The 24062-nt window shown below is 36.6% G+C and overlaps 2 protein-coding genes across 3 annotated transcripts in view; one reads left to right on the forward strand and one right to left on the reverse strand.

Annotated features, from left to right (window-relative positions):
* The first annotated feature begins 100 nt into the window (after positions 1-100).
* Positions 101-8193, forward strand: slc39a5 (solute carrier family 39 member 5). Of its 2 annotated transcripts, none has more exons than XM_051879829.1 (12): positions 101-252; positions 963-1131; positions 1513-1736; positions 1926-2076; positions 3532-3709; positions 3810-3979; positions 5579-5698; positions 5835-5892; positions 5981-6127; positions 6288-6368; positions 6454-6644; positions 7631-8193. In XM_051879829.1, exons 1-12 carry the CDS (start codon positions 212-214, stop codon positions 7778-7780), a joined length of 1680 nt encoding a protein of 559 aa, XP_051735789.1. In that variant the 5' UTR covers positions 101-211; the 3' UTR covers positions 7781-8193. The 2 variants fall into 2 exon arrangements, with proteins under 2 accessions (XP_051735789.1, XP_051735791.1); XM_051879831.1 differs by lacking the exon at positions 101-252 and adding an exon at positions 295-453.
* Positions 8194-11077: 2884 nt separating this feature from the next.
* The window catches only part of ankrd52a (ankyrin repeat domain 52a), a 29987-nt gene continuing 17002 nt past the window's right edge, over positions 11078-24062 (reverse strand). Inside the window, exons 26-28 of the mRNA XM_051879858.1 lie at positions 23926-24008; positions 23594-23685; positions 11078-20277 (exon numbers count right to left, since the gene is read on the reverse strand). Coding sequence (XP_051735818.1) covers positions 20027-20277; positions 23594-23685; positions 23926-24008 — 426 coding nt within the window. The 3' untranslated portion in view covers positions 11078-20026. The remainder of the gene's footprint in view (positions 20278-23593; positions 23686-23925; positions 24009-24062) is intronic.

Consider the following 24062-nt stretch of genomic DNA (forward strand, 5'->3'; position numbering starts at 1 on the left):
ATTAAACGAAATTTACCCTTAAACATATTACATGCTTACTAATCTAAAAGCATTATGTGTAAGGCGTATATATACAATTCATTAAATGTAGCCTATTTTTTTTTCTTTAAAAACTAAAGTCTATCTGTCTATCTATCATATACATGCAATATGAACAGATGACATGAAAGTTACTTGGACAGGTCAAAGTACTACTTAAATATTTGACGGGATGGGAGTGAGAATGTCTTCAATTTACATCACAGTCATGAGGTAAACCAAGCTGATCAATGCCTTCGCGACATGTGATCTTCGATAGGTTCAAAGCTGCCTGCTGGTGAAACATTAACCTTAGATTCATTAAAACAATGCGCCATACCTCATGCTTAAACACTAGAATACTGAGAGGATACTGGAGATCATGTAACGCACTTAAAAGAGACGGCAGAAAATCATGGGTGGACGGACAGTCTGGTAAAGAGTTGATCAGTTAAAGCATAAATTCTAAATTTACATTATTGAAACTATAATGTATTTGTTCTTTTGTTCGTTTTATTCTTACTATAGTAACAAGAATGGCTTCAGCAAAATGTAATTTTTTAAACTCCACACAAAAACAATTGGTCAAATTTCGCTCTTTCATAGCTCTTAATGGTTCCTACATTTCTCTTAAATTTGCAGACTTTGGTGTCTTAGGAAATTCGAGCACAGTTTGAGACGTTTAGAAACTATAAAGGAGGAACGTGAGGGTGTTTTTCCTCATGAGAAGCAGGAAACTTTAGTAAAAGTCTCCATATCATATCCTTTAAATCTCATTCCATCTAAAAGGAACATGTGAGATATTACAGAGCTCTCACTCGTGATTTTTACACAACTCTGGACCTTAATTTACTTTTACCAAATGCGATTTGGGATTGATTTTGCAATGCCTGTTCAATTATGCTTAATTAAAATTCTGTTATTGATTGCTCATTTTCTCCAAGGATGACTCTGAGCTTCAAGCTTCTGCTCTACCACTGTATGATTTCTGTGATGATACCACCCATCCTCATACTGGCAACACATGCCCAGGTCGACAAGGTCAAAACGTTGAATGAGAGCACACAAGTCAAATCTACAGAGGAACACTTAGAGGAAGCTTTTGAAGAGCAGGTACGTTTAGATGATTATATCAAAACAAAAGATTAAGTAGACAATGATTGTTTTTTTGTTGCTTGTCTTTGAGAATCCACAGTGGCTTTTTTGGTTTACTCGTTCCTACATGTCTGGTAAAGTAGATCTACCACATTCCTTGAGGGATTTTTGCTGGAGGGTAACACTGAGTGCAAAAATCTTATCAACAATGGCTCTGATGCAATCACTCAAATAGGTTAGAGATGTAGTTTCAGCATCTGTGTTGAAATTCATGGATTGGGGTTATGGTTGCAGACTAAGTTTAAGACCCCATTGTTATCATAAAAATATTAACATGCGTGGACCTTGAAAATGATGGCTGTTGACAAAATAGTAATTCGGATTTAATCTTCTCTCAAGGGCTACTACTTGCAACGCCTGTTTCTCCAGTATGGGGACAATGGGACTTTGACCTATGAAGGTCTGCAGAAGCTGCTAGGCAGTTTAGGTCTGGGGGAAGTCAGTGTCCTAGAGATCCGACATGGTGGAGTGAAGCATTCTTCTCAACCCCTGTCCAATTCCCACTCGCATGAAGACCATCATCAGCCTCAAAGGACCACAAACTCACCTCCATTTAAAGAAAGGTAAGATGACTCACAGATTCTGGCTGGTGCCTATAAAGTTAACTTTTTGAATAGGTACATTCTTTTGAACTTCTATTATTACTACAAAACCATAGTTGAATATTCTGTTTTTGATGATCTGGTTATTGTTTACAGAGTGCAAATATAATTTTATGCTCATTTCAAAGACTAATCGATTAAAATATTCAGTCCTAGACCTCACATTAAATCAGTGCTCAGTGGATCTCCTGCAGAATGGGGTCACTCAGACTATTTTCCACACCCTGGCCTAAGACACAAACTGGAAGAAAGTGTGTCACCGCTCTCAGACCACCCGACAGAGAAACACCTTCATGGGAATGTGAGTATTTACTCCTGAACTTCCTGTTAGGGTGAAACAAATGAACAAAGTCTACAAATGAATCTTCTTCACTATCACATGACCAAAGGTCTGTTGATATCTTGAGGTGTGCAGACAGTAAAATTCAATCCATTTGCCTTTCCCGTTCTGTGTGAGGTACACTGACTATTTTAGAGAGAGATAATCATATGAGAAGACCCTGCTGAAAAGATTTGTTTTAACTGGTTAGTGCTGGTTTAATGCTGGTCTAGCTGGTGGGCCATAATAGCTGTACTGTGTATCAGTAAAACTCAACAGGCAACAGCTCAACAGCTAGTTAACCATCATGGTCATGTTGACAATTTCTGGTGATGCTGGTTGATTACATTTTGCTATTTAAACTAGTCAAGAAGCCTTCTTGGACCACCAGCATGCAAGCATCCTGTACTGTGGACTAGCATCTAAAACACAGTATATGCCATATGTAAGTATACAAGTATGGAAGCCTATTTCCGCCACATTAAAAAATCATGCTAAATCATAATTATGACATGGATAGTCAAAATTATGATATACGAAGTCATAATTACGAGATAAATTATGACATATTAGGTCAATTGTGAGATAAAAAGTCATAATTGTTACATAAAAAGTCAAAATTATGACAAAACATAATCAACAAAATTTGAAATGACAAAATTATGAGTTAAAATGTCATAATTTTAAGATATAAAAAACCAGATCAAGATATAAAATTCAGATCATGAAATAAAGTCATAATTATGACACAAAGTTTAAATTGACATAAAATCATAATTATAAAATCAAAATTATGATATAAAATGTTGAAATTATGAGCTAAAATGTAATTTATAAAAAGTTGAAAACATAAAATTTTGAGATAAGAAGTCATAATTATGACATGAAAATGCTGACTTTATAATCTCTTAATTATGGCTTAGTATGTCATAACAAACATGACTTTTTATCTCATAATTTTAACTTTTCTTTGCTCATTATTATGATTTACCAAAGCGTAATTATTTTTCCCTTAAGTGGCAGAAATGGGTTTCCATTACAGGATAAAATGCAGTCAGGCAGTCATTATCACAAAATAAACTACACTGTATATGATCATTCAAATATTAATGTGAGTTTATATTATTTATAACTTTTCCTGTATATTATCTTAATGTGTCCGTTAAGGAAAAGAATAGTTCTTTACAATCAGCCTATAGCGACATGATGACCACTGCAGTGATATTACAGTAATATTAACGCTGAAGTCAGTTGTGTTTGTATAAAACAAAAGAAAACAGACATGGATGGAAGTAATGTAAGTTTTATTTGGAAGCACTGTAATATGCACCATTGCAATGGACAACAGCGGATATTAGGAAAATTGACCAATCAGAATCGAGTATTCCAGAGAGCTGCGTAATAATGTTGAATCTGAATCTTATTACCTTATCGCAGTGTCTAAATGTTACCCAGCTCTTGTGGAACTTTGGGCTGGGCCAAGCATCCCATATCACTCCTGCCCACTTCACCTTCCTGTGCCCTGCCCTCCTGTACCAGATCGACAGCGGAGTGTGTCTGCGACACACAGAGCAGCAGTCACAGGGAAACAAAACCAGTGAGGGTTTCCTCAGAGGTGTGTGTGTGTGTGTAAACTGTCCATCAAGTGTGATATCAGAATCAATTTGTGTTTGTTTTCATGATAGTGAAGATTAAACAAGGTCATTTTATCTCAGCTCTAGGTTGGGCCTCCTTGGCACTCTTTGTCATCAGTTTGCCCTCCCTGGTCGCCCTGGGACTGGCACCCCTGCTTCGACCTTCTATCCTTCAAATATTCCTCTGCCCGATGGCTGGGATGGCAGTAGGCACGCTCTGTGGAGATGCCCTCTTGCACCTCCTGCCTCATGTAAGTAACACAATGCAAATGAAAAATCAGTACATTATTCTGTATTTCTTCAAATATCCCAGCTTACAAAAATATGTTTTAAGAATGTTTTGCTAATGTTCCCATAAACTTTTGAATGTTCTCTGAATGTTTAAAACATCCGTTTTTTTAAAATGTTTTAAAAACATTTTTTCTTGGTTATGTGAACGTTAAAGGTGCTGTATGTAAAAATACCATATGTTTGCAGATATTTAGGAAACATGCAGTTTGTTTCTCTAAAAAAAAAAGGTACAGCAAGACAGTTATTTTACTTTGAAATGTGCGTTCCATGTCGGAATGTCTGTTTTTGTTTGTATTACATACTGCACCTTTAAAGAAACATTGTTGGAATGTTACTTTTGAATGTTCTCTGAACATTCTGAAACAAGTAGTAACATTTAAAAAAATGTTAGATGAACTAAAACATTTCAGAACATTTCAGATATAAATATTTACATATAACATTTCAGATATAAATAACGTTTTTGTGCTAATGTTTTGAGAACATTAAAGACCAGATAACTTTGAATGAACATTCTATTAATGTTACTGGAAGAACCTTTGTTCATAACTTTGAGAGAATTTTGCCAGAACGTTAACTGAAGTTCTGAAAATGTTCCCTGTTAGCTCGGATACATTTAAATTATTATTAAATTATGAATAATTTAATTTATTTATGTACTATAAAATATAGATAATAATGATTTATACGTAAGCAATAAGGTACTCGAGGCTGTGCTGTATCATGAATAAATCATGGCTGAAGGGTGTTGTTAGGCACGACGTGAAGCAGAGTGCCTGCAGCCCCTTCAGCTGTGACTTATTCACGATACAGCACTAGCCTCGAGTACCTTATTGCTTTTATAAAAGTTACCACACAATATAAATATTAAAGACTTTCATGAAGCAAAATCACTAAAAGCCTTCCTTCCACCGGAAAAAATAGTCTCTGACCGCCAACAGCAACAGAAGTTACATTATTACGCCATTAGATGGCGGCAAGGACTGTCTTTATGAGTGTGTCAGTCAGTAGCGAAGACTTTTACATTGAAAAGACTGAATTGTTGTGAACACGGAACAAGACGCAGCTGACAAATGCTTTGACTAGCGCTGTCAGTCATGGGAAAACCCCTTAACTGTTAAAAGGACAAGATAATACATCGGACATTTAAACACATTTTTTATTATGAACATAGGACTGACCTGAAGGAAAATGCTAAATCTGAATGCAGGTAATAAACTCGCTTAATTGATCTTTCTCATAATACTCTTCTACATAATACAGTAAGCTTAAATAAACAATATCAATTGACAACATTCAGTTTACGTTGCTAAGAGTGGTTGCTAAGGGTGTTGTGTAGTGATGCACAGAACCATTGGGTGAAGCGGTCATAGCTGTGTTTTATCATGAATAAAACACAGCTATTGACCAATCACACAGGAACTAACTGTTTATATATATATATATATATGGAAATAATAAATAATAAAATAAATAAAAACAATAATATAAAATCTAATAATAAATAAAGTTGTATTTTTTATTCAAGTGCTATAGATGTTGGTTGTTCATGATTTCAGGCCATCTTCAGTCAACACACTGAACACCAGGATGCTGTTTTCAAGGGTCTGAGTGTGCTGGGAGGACTTTATCTTTTATTTGTCTTTGAGAGTCTTCTGGGACTTAAGCAACATTTCAAGGTGAGCTTCATCCAGTGGGAAATATTTTTATTTGGACTTTCATTATGACCTGCTGACTTAAATGAAAAGACTTAGTTTTGAGGAAAGAGATGTGGAGTGGTTGTCATTATTACAAAATTTCCTCTTCTTTTTACAGATTTTAAAGAAAAGGAGGCACAACGCAGAGTCTGGAAGGGAGCTGGACACACTGCAGGGTATGTTTTATTTCACTCGTGAGAAAGAGCAAACCAGAAAGAAAAACATTATTATGCAACTTCTAAATTAATCTGTACTCTGTTATAGGTACCTCATCAGGCAATCAGTATGAGAGTTCAGGGCATGGGCATTCTCATGGGCAGCCTGGACTAGGGAAAACAGGCATCAGAAGCATGGCATGGATGGTGGTCATGGGAGATGGGATACATAACCTTACAGATGGACTAGCCATTGGTACATAAAAAGATCACTCATTAAAGGTGTAATAACTAAGTAATAATTTTAAAATTATGTACACTCCCATTAGATGGAAAAAAAAGTATTTTAAAGTGTATTTATTCTTAATTAAAAATAAGTTAATTATTAATAATTAATTTGTCTTTTTGTCCTCTAGGTGTTGCATTTTCTCAGAGTCTGACTGGTGGCCTCAGCACTACGATCGCTGTGTTCTGCCATGAGCTTCCTCATGAGTTAGGTATATGATTGAGTCGTTTCTAGTATAAATGGTCATTATGAATCTCATCAGTATTGCATACATATTTCTTTGCTCTTGTCTGCAGGTGATTTGGCGGTGCTGTTGGCTGCAGGCTGGCCTGTCCGCAGACTGGCTGTGTTCAGCGGCATCTCTGCTCTGCTGGGCTTTGTTGGTGTTTTAACAGGGACGGCGCTGGGAAACCAGTGGGCGACACACTCACCTTGGATTCTCACCATCACCGCTGGGGTCTTCCTTTATGTTGCTCTTGCTGATATGGTAAAGATCTTGATTGCCAAAATACAGTAAAAGTTTTATTTAAGACTTAATTTTTTACTTGAAAGCTGTCAGGATGTCCAGAATTACTTCACCCAAAAATGAAAATGATGTCATTATTTACTCACCCTAATGTCGTTCCACACCCGTAAGACCTTTGTTCATCTTCGGAACACAAATTAAGACATTTTTGATAAAATCCGATGGCTCAGTGAGGCCTGCATCGCCAGCAATAACACTTCCTATTTCAATGCCCAGAAAGCTACTAAAAACATATTTAAAACAGTTCATGTGACTACAGTGCTTCAACCTTAATATTATAAAGTGATGAGAATAATTTTTGTGCGACTTTATTACACAATATTTAGTGATGGGCGATTTCAAAACACTGCTTCATGAAGCTTCGGAGCTTTACCAATCATTTGTTTCGAATCAGTGGTTCAGAGCGCCAAAATCCCATGATTTCAGTAAACGAGGCTTCATTACATCATAAGTGTTTAGAAATTTCAATATTTCACACGACTTTGGCAGTTTGATACGCGCTCTGAACAACTGATTCGAAACAAATGATTCGCAAAGCTTCGAAGCTTCATGAAGCAGTGTTTTGAAATCACCCATCACTATATATTGTCGAATAAAGTTGCTATTTTGTTATTTTTGGCACATAAAAAGTATTCTTGTCGCTTTATAATATTAAGGTTGAACCGATGCAGGCCTCTCTGAGCCATCGGATTTATCAAAAATATCTTAATTTCTGTTCAGAAGATGAACGAAGGTCTTTTGGGTGTGGAACGACATGAGGGTGAGTAATTAATGACAATTTTCATTTTTGGGTGAACTAGCCCTTTAACTTAAATGAAAAAAACGTGACGCAATTTTTTACTCAGAAAAAAATAATTTAATGTTGAAGACTCCACTGCATCTCCATAAAAGTCATAATGAATACAGTATCTTTATATAACTTTAATGTTGTGACGCTGTTTCCCTAGATGCCCGAAATGCTCCATGGAGATGCTGGACCTCTGAGCCCTCTGAAACGCTTCCTCCTGCAGAGTCTGGGCCTGCTTATAGGGGGCGCTATCATGCTTTGCATCGCCCTTTTTGAGGATCATATTGCTATTAGTCTGGGAGAAGACTAACGATATAAATACTATTCATTTGCAACGTCATCATCAGGATATCACACCAGTGTGAGAATTTCCATCCAAAACAAAAGTGTTGTGTACATACCTCATCCCATAATGAACTACTGCGTAGATGTGGATGTTCTGAAGAAAGTACACTGGATAATGCGCCTATAAAAACAGGAACAGTGATCTCCTACATAGGCATCCTCGTCGGGTCAACATCTTTTTAACTGAAGCTCACTAAAATGTTTTTTTTTTCTTTCTATATGGGAAAAACTTCTTACTGAATGATGATATCTGTAGATAATTCCAAGGCTCGACAATAAGGATGGTCTGATAAAAGGGATTCGGGCCAGTTTATGTAACTAACTTGCCCTATGAGGCAAATACCAAGTTGTCAATACATCTTTTATTATATAAATGTTTCTATGCCTTGCATTGTTTTTTTATGTATTGAACATGGTTGTTGTTAAAATGATAATCTACAATCTTTACCAATTTACAATAAGCATAATGTCATTGTTTTCAGCAAGTGTGTTTTAAGAATTTAGTTAGTTCTAATTTTTAAATTGGTTATAATTTTTTATATTAAAGGATTAGTTCACTTTGAAATGAAAATTAGCCCAAGCTTTACTCACCCTCAAGCCATCCTAGGTGTATATGACTTTCTTCTTTCTGATGAACACAATCACAGAAATATTAATAAATATCCTAACGCATCCGAGCTTTATAATGGCAGTGATAGGGATCAATGAGTATGAGCTGAAGAAAGTGATTCCATCCACATCCATCCATCATAAACGTACTCCACATGGCTCTGGGGGTTAATAAAGGCCTTCTGAAGCGAAGCGATGCGTTTGTGTAAAAAAATATCCATATTAAACAAGTGATGAAGTAAAATATGTAGCTTCCGCCAAATCGCCTTCTGTACTGAAGTTACGAAGAAAGTGTAAACTGGCGTCACGTCAGTTAAACTTTTTCCGTAAGTTGAATAGGGAAGTCGTAGGACGTAGCATAAGCTTTGTGAACTGCAAGAGTTTTACACTTTCTGCGTACATTGAATACGGAAGGTGGCTCGTGCGGAAGCTAGATATTTTACTTCATAACTTGTTTAAATATGGATATTTTTTTACACAAATGCGTCGCTTCACTTCAGAAGGCCTTCATTAACTCCCCGGAGCCATGTGGAGCACATATTTATGATGGATGAATGTGGATGGATGCACTTTCTTCAGCTCATACTCATTGATCCCTATCACTGCCATTATAAAGCTCGGATGCGTCAGGATACTTATTGTTCTTCAGAAACAAGAAAGTCATATACACCTAGGATGGCTTGATGGTGAGTAAAGCTTGGGCTAATCCTTTAAAATAATTTCCAGCTATCTGCAAATTAAAAACTATGCAATTTTTTTTTTTTTTTTTACAGTAAATAATTAAAAAAAAAAAAAAAAAAAAATATATATATATATATATATATATATATATATATATATATACACACACACAGGTGCTGGTCATATAATTAGAATATCATCAAAAAGTTCATTTTTTTTATTATAAATTATTTTTAAAAATGAAACTTTCATATATTCTAGATTCCCTACATGTAAAGTAAAACATTTCAAAAGTTTTTTTTTTAAATTTTGATGATTAGAGCGTACAGCTCATGAAAGTCCAAAATCCAGTATCTCAAAATATTAGAATATTTCCTAAGATCAATCAAAAAATGGATTTGCAAAACAGAAAAGTTCAAGTTCTTTAAAGTATGTTCTTTTGTGCACTCAATACTTGATCGGCAGGACATATTACAGCAAATGACTTGCTCCTAGCACAAATTACAGCATCACTGAAGTGTGGCATGGAAGTGATCAGCCTGTGGCACTGCTGAGGCACTATTGAGCCTTCAGATCATCTGTATATTGTTGGATCGACTGTTTCTCATCTATCTCTTGAAAATATCCCATAGATTCAGGTCAGGCATATTGGCTGGCCAATAAAGCACAGTAATATCATGGTCAGCAAACCACTTGGAAGTGGTTTTTGCACTGTGGGCAGATGCTAAAGTCCTGCTGGAAAAGGAAATCAGCATCTCCATAAAGCTTGTCAGCAGATGGAAGCATAAGGTGCTCCAAAATCTCCTGGAAGATGGCTGCATTGACTTTGCACTTGATAAAACACAATGGACCAACACCAGCAGACGTCACGGCCCCCCCAAATCATTACTGACTTCAGAAACTTCACACTAGACTTCAAGCAGCTTGGATTCTGTGCCTCTCCAGTCTTCCTTCAGACTCTGGGACCATGATTTCAACATGAAATGCAAAATTTACTTTTATCTGAAAAGAGGACTTTCGACCACTGTTCACTGTCCAGTTCTTTTTCTCCTTAGCCCAGGTAAGATGCTTCTGACGTTGTCTTTGGTTCAGAAGTGGCTTGGTAGTCCTTTTCCTGAAGATGTCTGAGTGTGGTGACTCTTGATGCGCTGACTCCGGCTTCATTCTACTCATTGTGAAGCTCTCCCAAGTGTTTGAATCGGCTTTACTTGACAGTATTGTCAAGCTTGCGGTCATCCCTGTTGCTTGTGCACCTTTGCCTACCCAATTTCTTCCTTCCAGTCAACTTTGCATTTAATATGCTTTGATACATCACTCTGTAAACAGCCACCCCATTCAGTAATGACCTTCTGTGACTTACTCTCTTTGTGGAGGGTGTCAATGATTGTCTCCTGGACCATTGCCAAGTCAGCAGTCTTCCCCATTAGTGTGGTTTCAAAGAACAAAAGATACCCGGAATTTATACTGTAGGGATGGTCATTTAATGAAACTCAAATGTAAATATTCTAATATTTTGAGACTTTCATTAGCTGTACGCTCTAATCAACAAATTAAAAAAAAAAACTTTTGAAATGTTTTACTTTACATGTAGGGAATCTAGAATATATGAAAGTTTCATTTTTTAAAATAATTTACAATAAAAAAAATGAACTTTCACGATATTCTAATTATATGACCAGCACCTGTATGTATATTATGTATATTATGTATATTATATTATATTATATATATATATATATATATATACATATACACACACCTCTTCTTGACATATTCAGATGATTTGCTAAAGAGAAGTGAAAAGGGATTAACCTTAATTTGAACCCAATCAGTCTAAAATTTCCAAGTTAAAAGGCCTTTACGACCTAACATAACATATATCCCATCACAAAAACATGTAATGTTTAATAAAATATGCTGTTACATTAACATTTTGTAGTGTTTAGAAAAACAGAAGACACACAACAACAACTTGTATGTAGCAATAGCATTTTATTTCAACATTACCAATTCTAAGCCACGATACTGAATGACAAGACCTACTGGCTGCAGCAGTTCATGAACCTGACTAACAAAAACATGGGATTTTTTTTTTTTTTTTGTCTTTAAAGTCAGAGAGACCAATTCATTTTTAATAAGCTCAAATTAAAAATGATTATGTTCTTTCTTACTTAAATACATATACAGAGTTTCACATCTGTTAGTAACAAGTAACCATTCACAAGCTCATACTATGAATTAACAAGGCAAAGTGCTTTCAGGATTGCATTGTCACATAAGGAAATGAATGGCTTGAGGTCTTTTTGTGGGGTTGAAAGGGTGAGGGTTCTCCTTCCTCAGGTCTAGGAGGGGTCACGTGACCGTCCTGACAGATTCAGGCAGAATCCACCGAATTCTCCCCGTGCCCCCAGGTCCAAAATGGATATGTACAGAGGTACAAAGTTGGCAGGGTGGTGGATAGCTAATGCAAATTAGCCAGTGACCGGCGTAGTGTTTTTGGAAGGGTGTAAGGCTAGGGAATTCTACATACCCCATATTTTAGTACAGAATGAATGTGCATAACTCAAACCAACCAACCCCCTTTCAAACCCCCACCACCAGTAGAAAATTGAGTTGTTGCTTCAGTACCAAAGTCATACAACCATCCACGCACTCTACTGAACTCGACCAAATACACGTACATACCATGAAGAGCTGTAAACTTGAGTTCAGAGCGCTCACAGTGAACATTTAGAAGTGAGAGAAAGCGGAGAAAAAAAAAAAAAAAAAGAGAAAAAAAAAAAATGAGCACAAATGTAAATGCCAGCTAGTATAGGCTGATATTTTTCTCCGTTTTGTCAAAAAAAAGCAAAAAAAACAAAAGAAGCGATAGAGGCAAGACACATTTGACATCATTTGAAATATAATGGGGAGAAAGTTGACTTTGAATAAAGAAAAAAAAAAAAAATAAAATACACAAAAAAAAAAAAAAAAAAAAAAAAAAAAAAAAATCATAATACAGTCTGGCTTCACATTCCAGTGGTACTCTGTTGTGTATACACTAACAATTATCATGTTACACACAGACAGACACACAGTCGAGTACACTAACTGTTGTCCTATATCACCGATTGTTGGTTATAAGTTATATCTGTTCCATATACATATATATTTCCATTTGTCAACAACTGGTGGAGATTTCGATGCATCAAGCTGTAACACAGAGGTAGGATAATGCTACTTAAAATGCCTCACGTTTCGCTAATTCTAAACCATTGTGTTGGCGACACTGCGGGTATGGGTCAGACTTGAAGCGGCAAGCAAGTCGTAATCTTATTGTTTGATATGGAATTGGTGTGATGTCGTAGACCCTGCAATGGTCCCAGGCTTCTGCTGGTGATGGTATCTCCTACACGTTCAACTTAAAGACAGGATAAGAATATTTGCAGATATGTCGATGAGGTATACAGGGTTGATATGACCCCTGTTTGTCGCACTCACACAACACATACACACTGGGTGCTGCCCTACACGATCGTGACTATATTTCCATCGTCTAAACATTAGCAGAGAACAGCTTGGGGTTCAATACTCAAGTAAATAGTGCAGTTTTGTTTCGTTTTTTTTTTTTTTTTATTAATCAGGGTCACATTTCCTACACGTCATAATGTGTTTCCGTCACATCACCGAGTCAAATACTTGGCATGTTCAAGCAGAGCTTGGAAGCAGAGACCGTAACCCTGTTTTATCGGAAATACGAGTCTTTCATCTATCCCAGCCTTTCGGTTCTGCATTTTGGCGATGGAAACGTAGCCACTGTGTAGTATTTTTGCTTTTTTTTTTTTGTAACAGCAATCTTTTGGAAAGTCTTAAAGACGGCGGGTCCTAGTGAAACTGGATTCAAACACGGAACGCAGGAGGTCCGCTCGATTAAAGCCAGTCGCTTTGAAATGGCCAAATCCTGCACACATCCAATTCACATTCAGTTTGACTGAAATAAGGCTCTCTCAGCACTGAAATCTCTTATGTTGGTTTCAGTTACAAGAAGAGGGTGTTAACCTAAGGTGCCACAGATTACATAGCCAGGCCAAAAGCAGCCAGAGCCAACAAATCTTTAGAAATATACAATTGTCTCTTGATACTTGTATTGCTTGTTCTTGAATTCATTCAAGTGGCCATCTCTACAGAGACATACATTGGTCCTATATTGTGAAATACTAGATTACTTTATTCAGTGTGCTCCCTGTGATATCAAATATGAAGTCATTGATTGCTTGAGGCCAAAATGAAAGAGCTTAAAGTAAGTTACTTTGAAGATTATTATATGACTTCTGGTATTGGCTGCCAATGGTATCTCTGTTTTGTTCTATGAAATTCAAAAGGAATGTTTCATTATGGTACAAGTTCCACTTTTTTTAATTTTTCTAAAATTTACAAAGACATGAAACAACAAATATTGGGATCTTGATGTCAGACAAAACACAAAACCTGATCCAAAGATCAGCAATGAAACGTTCTTTGGTACCGCAGAACATATGGCCCAAAGTTCAAATGTTGTGTGGGGAGAAATAAAAACCTGCATATTTCACTGGTGACAACAATAACATTCAAGATACCATTTCCAAATACAGCTATCACAATCTCTAATCCGAAAAAGAACTGTAATTCCTGGCAATGAGCTTTGCTTTTGGTATCAACTGATCAGAGGTAAATGAACAGGTCTAAACACCCCCCACACACACATACACAAATGCTTAACATGCCACAAAAAGCAGACACTGACTTTAAGTGGCGCAGAAGAAGGTTCATGGAAAACGGCACTCTCTGACCTATCAACCGATGAACAAACAGAAATGCCATCTTTCCAGTAAGCAAGAAGTATCGATAAGGCTTTGACACCTATCACAGTTTCCACCAAGTCCATTGTACATTCCACAAGAAAGTGCCACTTATGGAGGCAAAGCAGGAAGGAGTTCAAATTTGTACAATCCAAAAATAAAATAAATAAATAAGTGAAATTAAATACCCTGCTTAAAGGAAAAAAAAATATGATGGATAATGTAAGAGGGCATTTTCCTCCATTAAGGATACTATGGCGCACAAAAAAAGTTATTGCACTTCAGTCCATTTCAGGTGGATACTTTGACGTCAATACAACATAGAGAAAAGGAGTCATGCCAACATTCTACAAGACACTGGGTTACAACTAATCTCCAATGCATTACCACACAAAAACGACACGGCACACGTCTACTTCACTAAAGAGTTCACGCTTTGTAAAACTAAACACGTTTTTTTTTTCATACAGAGTTTTAACAGGTCACTAGCTAGAACCGATCAAATGTTTTGCCATTATGGTTGAATTAAATTTACAAAGGTTTTTTTTTTATTCATTTGCGGTGATGTGACAAATTTGATCGCAAGTTTTGACGGCTCAAAACGCAACCTCGTGGATGGTGGCTATTTCTGAAACTTACAACAGTTGTTCATTCATAAGGCTCACTAAAGGTGTTAATGGAAGACCATACCCTGTGGCATGTACTTGATAACAAAAGGCACAATCCCACATACTCGTCACAAAGTGTAGTACTTTAAAGAGATGATGAAGATGCTTGCAGACTCCAAAGAAATAGCAGCATGCCACGCAAAGCAGTCATTTTCTCAACCGAAGCCAACAAGCAAGTGAGGTCGGTGTTAGATTTACAGATGAACTTCTGAAGGTCCGTGATCGGTCAATGAAGCTCTTGGGCTATCTCTGGTGGCACTATGCAACTCTGTGAGATAAAAAGAAAAAATTCCTGCATAGCTTTTTTTTTTTTTTTTTTTTTTAAATATGAAAATGTATTTTAAAGGGATCCCTATGTGCCCTGTCAGATCAACCATTCAGTCAGGCTCCGGTGGTCTTCTAAACAGCCTTATGAAAACAAGCTGCTGGCGAGAACAACAAAAAGCAGCTTTTTTGACTAGATCATTCGCTTGCAGATTTACAATTTAAACTATTAGCGCTTATAAAGTAGAAACGTGAAGTAACACTAAGCCAGGGTGAAGGACATCATTTAAGTTCAAGAGCACCCCTTGAAAACTCCAATGGTTTTCCATTTCAAGGCCTTGGAACGTGACCTCAGGATTCTAGTTGCACGGATCATGCGTAGCTAAAAAGCCCACCCAAATTTCATGTACCAGTATATATAGCACGATAGATTTTAAGGACTGCTAGTTCATGAGGTAAGATTGCCACGTCAAGGCAATTCCAACCACACTTGAGGAATTACATCTTGCACATCTTCTTGTGCTTTTGTTATTTAACTTATTAGAAAGATTTGCATTTATAACATTACACAACCTAAATATTTCAATCAAGACACTGAAAAATGAGGACATAATCTAACCTGTTTTGCAAAAAGAATTTATCATTGGATTATATTTACTTGTTTGAGATGTATCTCCAAAATCATTCCTGTTTCAATACTGATTTTTTTTTCCCTGCTACTTTCCATTATGGTGTTTTTATAAGTCACGTTCAAGAGTGAAAATCAGTACTTTTGTCACTTCATTTAGGAGAACTAAATCCAACACGATTTTTTTTTTTTTCTCCTCAAAGAGTTTCTAGTTTCATGGTAAAATATTAGCCGTTCCAAATTATTTCAGGTAAATACACAAGTATTAAAAAAAAAAAAAAAAAAAAAAAAAAAAAAAAAAAGACAATTTTTATTTTTTCTATATTCTAGTGCAAAAACTCCTAATATATTTAATGAAAATGATTAATTTTAGGCGAGAAGCCAGTATGGTACATCTTTCAGCAAAACTGTGTGCTTATGAATCTCATCGAAATGAGATCCCAGGTTAACAACAAAATCTCTCACAAGTGCTGCGACTGCTGAACTATACCGTTTCCTCTTAAGGCAAAAAGTTGGGAGATAGACAAAGGTTAAATGAAACGGGTGTTTTGAGTATTGCCTTAAATGGATGTGTCTTCAAGTAGTAGGGACGCTGAGGTCCGCTGAGGTAAATCAGACATTCTATCAGCCATTAATACCTTTGCGAGAAAAACAAATGATATCGATACAAATATGCAAGGATTGACATACAATAAGGACACTGAGTTAGCTACAATTAATCTGCTTTCCAACAAAATGGTTACAATTATTAGACAACTCTAGTTTCCAACTGCCTGCAAGTAACTGCAACCATTATAGCTTGGTCAACAGGCAATGAAAGCTGGCCCTTCATAGCAAAGTTGTGTAAAAAACAAACACAAAAAGCTCCTAAAACTGCACAATTTGTTGATCCAGAATAAAACGAGAAAAGCTAGGTAAAGTGTGTCGTTTTGGTAAATTTCAAAATTTGCCCTTCAGTTAATAATGAAATTAAGGCGCTTCATAATTCCATTGCGTAGACATAAACCTCAAATTATCAATGGTTCGTGGGTATGCTCGATTACAATGGAAGATTTATAAAATATTGTTTTTGAAGGAGCCGTTGACTGAATGACTCAAATCCGGCTATTCGATTGATAAGGGCAAATGCCAAGTTATGGCTTAGCCATGAAAGCTTTCACTTAAATGGGTGAAGAGGAGCTCCACGAAGAGCTAACCAGCCCATCAGTATAGCTTAGTTAAGAATATACTGGCATTTTGAGACAGTCTGATTGTGAACGTACTGGCATTTTACAAAAATTAACACACTATGTGGATCTCCAAAAAATATATATAAATGGGCACAGTAGCTTATGTTAGCTTAGACTTCGTTCTTTTTCTTTTTTTTGGTAATGGTCTTGATGCACACTCAAAAACTGAACCCAAGGAATCATTCATTCACATTTTACAAATGTATCATAATGAGAAAGGGAAAAGAAAAGTTATGGCACTAAATGATTTTAGGGAGGAAACTCCCCTTTATAAGTTATACTCTACCCTTATTAAAAAAAAAAAAAAAAAAAGTCTTGCCACTTTGTGACCGGTTCCCTTATTGTTCGAACACCGAACACCAAATGCACCAACTCAATCTATTAAAAGTTCTGAAAGGGTTCAGTTCCAAAGTTCCTGTTGTCAAGCTAATTATTTAATCGCTAACTACTGCATACAAGATTTTCACCAACATCGAAGCAAGCTGCTACCATCACGGCATACATTCGACGAAACAATTCAACAATTTTAGTGCAATGCCAATAAGACAATTAGAAATTTGAGGAATTAAAACAAGTATGTTTTAGTTGGTTTTGGCTGGATAAGAATTATTATCGCTAATAAATAGACAAAGATCACCTCTAAAAAAAATTAGCTCCAAGATACAATTGAAAGCAGCACTTTTTCCTGCACCAAATGAAATGTATTACTAATCACAGGCTCCACGGGCACTTGTTTTTCAAACTCAACTACGTGTGGTATGACTAGCTAGACTAAATTTATAAATAATCATTTGTTTTTCTACAACTACAAGCAGTATAAACTGGCAGTGCAAATAACTTCAAGCTCAACATCAACTTGCACTTCATTATCGTACCCTGTGCTGTCAATACACGCATTACTTCCCCTCCACCAAACTGCAGCAAAAGTTAGTGTACGTGATAACGTCAAGATCAAGTACAGGTAAATAAGCTTGAATTAAACTCCCACAAAGGAACTTCCTCTTAGTCATGTAGCCAATTTAGAAATATTTCCCAGGCAAAACACTGATATAACTTGACTAATTTGATTTGCACACATGCATGTTTGTACTCTAGCAAGTAGAGGTCAGATATTTGCCCATTTACAGCTTGTGATAGATGCAAAAGCTTATTTTTTTCAATCTTTTTTTGTTACTGAACAAGCAAGTGCTTTATATCAGGCCAGCGCGAAGTGGAGAAACTTGTTTAAGCAGCCAAAACTTATTACATTGACGAAGAGGTCATTTCATCAGTATAAATATGCTCTCCACACAGCCTTTAAACATCTAACGTTACAGTTTCATTTTTCTACGCACCTTCATTCATCAATAAAATATCAGTTACAATACTACTCTATCTACATCACTAAAATCCTGATATACCGTAATGAAAAGTAATAGTATTGGTATAATTGAGAACAAGTCCACATTTCACGCCTGAAGTATGCATTAGTTCATAGATGTCTTGAATTAAGGGGTACAGATCTTCCTAATTGTTAAAAAATATTGATGCTTTTGCTTGTTTAGGAAAAAACGAAATCTATGGCAAAATTAAAAGCCCTTTCAACTGATTGTCTCATTACTGACTGAGCATATATTGCCTGTTTGTGGTGCACAAAAAAAAAAAAAGAGGGATGTTTCTAACACTCATTCACATGTTCTTATTTTGTGTTTAGGTGCAAAAACCTAAAGGAAGCACAATCTTAACTTTGTTAATCTACCTTTGGCAACAAGGAAGCATTTTATAAAGAGGAGGGGTGAATATTATTTCAATATTTTAATTGAAAAGATAATGTCTTTTTTTTTTTATATCTACAAGTTCCTAATAAAATGCTATTTAGAAATCGCACAACTTTGGTCATACCCATGACTGCTCCCCAACACCATAAACAAATGTAAAAAGGTCCAATCAGACTCAACACTTAATTTTTGCAAATTTGACATATACACTCCCCCAAGTGGGTTCTGATATATGAATCGTTCATTCATCTATTTAGGTAATCATTTCATAACGGATTATAGTGAAATACTTAACTCATGTTTCACTGGTCAAAGCACCATTTTGAAAACTTCGGGGAGCGCATATGGTGTGTTTAACTGATTGGACCCTAGGTAGACAAAATGAAATCAGTAGGCACTGTGAAAGCAACTCCACACTAAATATTATAACGATAAACTAGCAAAGCAATAGATTTAATTGAAGATATTTTACGAAGCCCTGCCAACCCAAAAAAACCCAAAATAAAACAAAAGGTTTCAAGGAGCAAGTACTGTGTATGACGTTTGCATCTGTAATGACATTTGTGCTTTCTATACTTCCTTAGTGTAGTATCTTCATAATGTTTTAAACGCTCAAAATCATGACACTTTAAACTCCTCTTTCTTCTGCCCACCTACAAACAGTGATCTGGACTACCTATTACCATCATTGTAAACCTAATATGAATTTTCCACCTCAAAACCCATCCAAACACTATCCCTTTTTTTCTCTAACAGTAAACAAGCATTATATTGTATCGGACCCCTCTACCAGGAGGTCATTGGTCTTTTGGCTTAAGGTAGTATGGTTTCCCTTCTGTCAAAACGATTCTGTTAGGTTGTTTGTTTTTTTCCTGATCTGTGCTAATTCAGATTGCACCTCACATAAAAACCTCAAAAGTAAGAATCAAGTATGGGATGAAAAACTTGGACTGTTGCGCAAAAGTGGATGTCACACATACACACGCACGCACTCACACAAACACACGCACACACACAAGACCACTATCAAATACATGGTCCCGCAAATTCATGCAAATCTAGTGTAACCCGTTTAAATTGTTCCTCAGGGCAGGCTGTAAATTCCTATGCAAGGCCACAGCGTCACGCAAATAGGAGGCATGATATGGAAACCCATCCATTGTCACTGTTACCATGGAGACACACAGCTGCATAATTCTAACATAAACCGAGTCAAAATCGACTGCAATGAAGAAATAAAGGACTGACTCGCCAGTGATGGATACTGGTTCGAATAGATGGCTTAGATTCAGATTTTAGACTTAGACTCATATTGAATGGACAGCATCTAAGATGGGAGTCAGGGGGTGGGATGAAAAGAAAAGTGGGGAAAAATAAATAGAAATAAATAGCTAAATTTGTCCTCTCGTGTTCGCTCTCTACTGAGACGTGAAGAAAAGCTTTGATACTGGCACAGGAGGGATGTGTGGCTGTAATTGCATATAGGTTTATCTAGGTGTGTAGAGAGGACCAAACCAAGCGACCACGCGCTTTTTTTTTTTTAACAAGTAAGAACGCCTCACTCGGTCAAGCAGCCATCCAAGCCGATGGTAGCACCATGGCGATCTTTGCCGTAACCATGGCGAAGGCCTCCATTGGGCAGGGGGGGGCAGGCGGCTGTGATGCCACAGTGCTTGAGCAGGTTGAGGCTGGGAGAAGAGGGCGAGGATGAGGAAGGTGTGGAAGAGGAAGGCTTCATGGTTGACAGAATGAGAGCTAGGCAGTCGGCAACAGCTTTATTGGATGCGCAAGCCAGGGCTGGCGTATGACCTGTGACATCACAAAACACAGAGACATCTAGTCAAGGAGTGAACGTTTAGTGAACTCATTTAAATACATTAGTTCCATGATTCATAGAGCAGGTGTTAAGATGAGCCCTATGCTAATGTACCGTATTTTCTGGAACATAAGTCGCATTGTTTTTATGATCTGAAATGTGCAGTGACTTATATATTCCAAAGCGAAACATAATATTAACATCAAGAATGCAATGCACACACATTCTATTGGTTCTAGTGTTGCCAACTTGATATGGCAGCCAATTCATCATCAAATTAAAATGCAATTAACAAAACTTAAAATAATATCGCTCAATTGAAATAGTCAGTTGTATAGTATGTCAGCGTGATGACCACCCCACCAAAAATTCACTAAATTTTATAAAACAAATTTGAATTTATCCATTTGTCACTTTACATTCTGCTCAACTGAAGTTATTCCATTGGACTACACAGGGAATCTCGTTTCTCTTCCTAAATCCTCTCACGGCTGACCCTCAGCAGGTCATTTTTTTTCCCCCAGTAAATGACGGTAAATATTTTACAGTTTTTGCTTGTTAGGCAAGGTAAGGTACGTCATGTTTATTTGTATAGTGCATTTCCCACACATTGGTAATTTAGTTTTGCTTTAAATTTGTTTAAAGCGTTAGTTCACCCAAAAATTCTGTCATAAATTACTTATCCTCATGTCGTTCCAAACCCGTAAGACCTTCGTTCATCTTCAGAACACAAATTAAGATATTTTTGATGAAATCCGAGAGGTATATGACTCGTCCATAGACAGCAAATTAACCACCACTTTCAAGTTCCAGAAAGGTTCTACGTCAGAACACCGACTCATTATTGGCCGGCTCCTGTGTCAGTATCACACAAATGCGTCGTGCTGATCACGTGAACAGTGTCGGCCAATACGGAGACAGCGTTCTGACGTAGAACCTGGAAGTGCTGGACGTAGACAGCGTATGAGAATGGCACAGAAGAAAAGATATTGTTTAAAGTAGTTATTTTTGTTTTGTTTTTGCGCATAAAAAGTATTCTTATCGCTTCATAAAATTATGGTTGAACCACTGCAGTCACATCGACTGTTTTAACAATATCTTTAGTACCTTTCTGGACCTTGAAAGTGGTGGTTAAATTGCTACTATAGAGGAGTCATATACCTCTTGGATTTCATCAAAAATATCTTAATTTGTGTTCCTAAGATGAACGAAGGTCTTACGGGGTGTGAAACGACATGAGGGTGAGCAATTAATGACAGAATTTTCATTTTTGTGTGAACTAACCCTTTAAGCTTGTCGTTTATAATAATTTTGTTCATAATAAATGGCGCTATAATTTATATTCATATTTTTCCATCCTTGTATAATGTTATATTTGAAGGATTTTATGGAGTGGAACTAAAGTACATGTTCATGGTGTTTATACTGTTTGTAAACCCGTGACCCAATATGACATATTTAGGTTCGACTTTTTTTTCCTGAAAAATATGTTATTTGTATTAGCAGGCTTACCCTGGCCAACCTAAACTGGCGATAATCAACAGACTTGCGATGTTCCGAACTCTAAATTCCATGTATAAAGTTTGTCACTAGTATGCCAACTTCAACAGTATTAACATATGATATCTAGTAATTATTCTTTGGAAACTACACTGTTCCACAAATTATTATGCAAGTGACATCAGGAGAATTTCACTACAATAAACAGTCATATTTTAGTTTTTCAAAGAAAGTGTTTGTTTATTTCCCCATATCTTTTTAGATAACTGTTATCAATCTCAGACAAGTTTTCCAGGTCAACTTAGGTAAATGGAAACCCTACTTAAAGAGGTTGTGCCACATTATTAAGCAAGTCACAGTTCTCATGCAATATGGGGAGGAAGAAAGATCTTTCTGAAGATGAAAAGCATGAAATAGTGCAATGTTACGTAAAAGGCATGAAAACAATTAATATTGTGTGAAAACAAGTGAATGTAAATTATCAAACTGTCATAAGATTTGTGAGTGACTTAGAGCACAGCAGAACTTAAGGAAAGTTTGTCAAAAAAAAAAAATTAGTTGTATTAAAAGGATAGCTATATATATAAAAAAAAAAAAAAGCCAGTGTTGAGCAGCAAACAGGTATTTGAAGCTCCTGGTGTCTCTGGAGTCTCATGCTGGCTGGCAGTTGTGCGTAAAGTTGCATTTCAGCCACCTCTAACCAAAGCTCACAAAGAGAAACATTTACAGTGGGTGAAGACTCATTTTTAAATAGTTTTATTCACTGACGAATGCCGTACTACAATGGATAGTCTAGACGGATGGATTTCTGGATGGTTGGTGAATGGCCACCACGTTCCAACAAGACTGTGACGTCAGCAGGGAGCTGGCGGGTGATGATTTGGGCTGGAATATTGGGAAGTGAGATGGAAGGTCCCTTTAGAGTCTCTGAGGGTGTCAAAATGACTTCTGCAAGATATGTGGAGTTCATAACTGGCCGTTTTCAGCTTTGGTATAAAAAGAAGGATAATGCCTTCTGAAATACAATGCAATATGCACTATCCCATGCTGCAAAAAACACCACAGCAATAAAACTGTTTGAAAATGTATTTCTACACCCACTGTAAATGTTTCTCTTTGTGAGGTTTGGTTAGAGGTGGCTGAAATGCAATTTTACACATAACTGCCAGCCTGCATGTAGAGGTTCTTGAGACTCCAAAAGACACCAGGAGCTGACACGTGCTGCTCAACAGTGGCTTCTTTTTACAGCTGTCCTATTAATACAATTAACTTGTTTGACAGAAACTTTAAGCCTTTATCTGACCGAGTTCTGCTGTGCTCTAAATCACTCACAAATCTTATGATAGTTCCATAATCTCCATTCACTTTTCACACAATATTAGTTTCCATTAATTTTACATAACATTGCACCATTTCACGCTTTCATCTTCAGAAAGATCTTTCTTCCTCCCCATATTGCATGAGAACTGTGACTTGCTTAATAATGTGGAACAACATCTTTAAGTAGGGTTTCCATTAACCCAAGTCGACCTGGAAAACTATTTAACAAACCTGTCTGAGATTGATACCAGTTATCTAAAAAGATACGGAGAAATAAAACAAACAAACACTTTCTTTGAAAAACTAAAATCTGAATGTTTATTGTACTGAAATCCCACTGATACGTCACTTGCATAATAATTTGAAACACAGCGTAAATGCACAATTTTTACCCTAATATTAGTCCCGCCCATGTTGTCACTTACTGCTGTAAGCAACTCACACAAACTTTGCCCAAAAATCTCAAAACATGAATTTTCCTCTACTTACCTTCCTCATCCACTGCCAGCACTGTGGCTCCACGATTCAGTAAGGCCTGAACCACGGTTGCCAAACCATTCCTGGCGGCAATATGGAGGGGCCTGAAATATAGAGAAAATTAAGTTACAATGCTAAAATGTTCACTCAGTTTAATCACATTGGGAAAAGGTGAGTGAGTGTATAATTTCTATATTAAAAAAAAAAAAAAAAAAAAAAAAGTGCATAAAAAGCGCCAATTTTGCCGCTTCAGGATGCTCAAACAAAGAGCTGATGATACTGATAGAGACATGCACAACCTACAACTTATTGATGTATTTGCAAACTGTGACAAAGATACTCACATCTGAAGCATACTGTTGGTTGCGTTTATGAGGATAGGGTTGTGGATCTCCTTCAAGATCAGCATGGCACACATTTCATGAGCCTTTAAACACAAACACAGCAATATGCACAAGGTTAGCAATATGCACAACATTTG

This window comes from Ctenopharyngodon idella, chromosome 22 (genome assembly GCF_019924925.1).
Source record: "Ctenopharyngodon idella isolate HZGC_01 chromosome 22, HZGC01, whole genome shotgun sequence".
Lineage (NCBI taxonomy): Eukaryota > Metazoa > Chordata > Actinopteri > Cypriniformes > Xenocyprididae > Ctenopharyngodon > Ctenopharyngodon idella.

Excerpts from the sequence above, each read along its gene's own strand:
- slc39a5 (XM_051879829.1), top strand. The coding sequence starts at position 212 with ATGGGAGTGAGAATGTCTTCAATTTACATCACAGTCATGAG. Across the intron at positions 253-962 it reads ATTTACATCACAGTCATGAG|GATGACTCTGAGCTTCAAGC; the intron begins GTAAACCAAGCT and ends ATTTTCTCCAAG. Across the intron at positions 6,645-7,630 it reads ATGTTGCTCTTGCTGATATG|ATGCCCGAAATGCTCCATGG; the intron begins GTAAAGATCTTG and ends CTGTTTCCCTAG.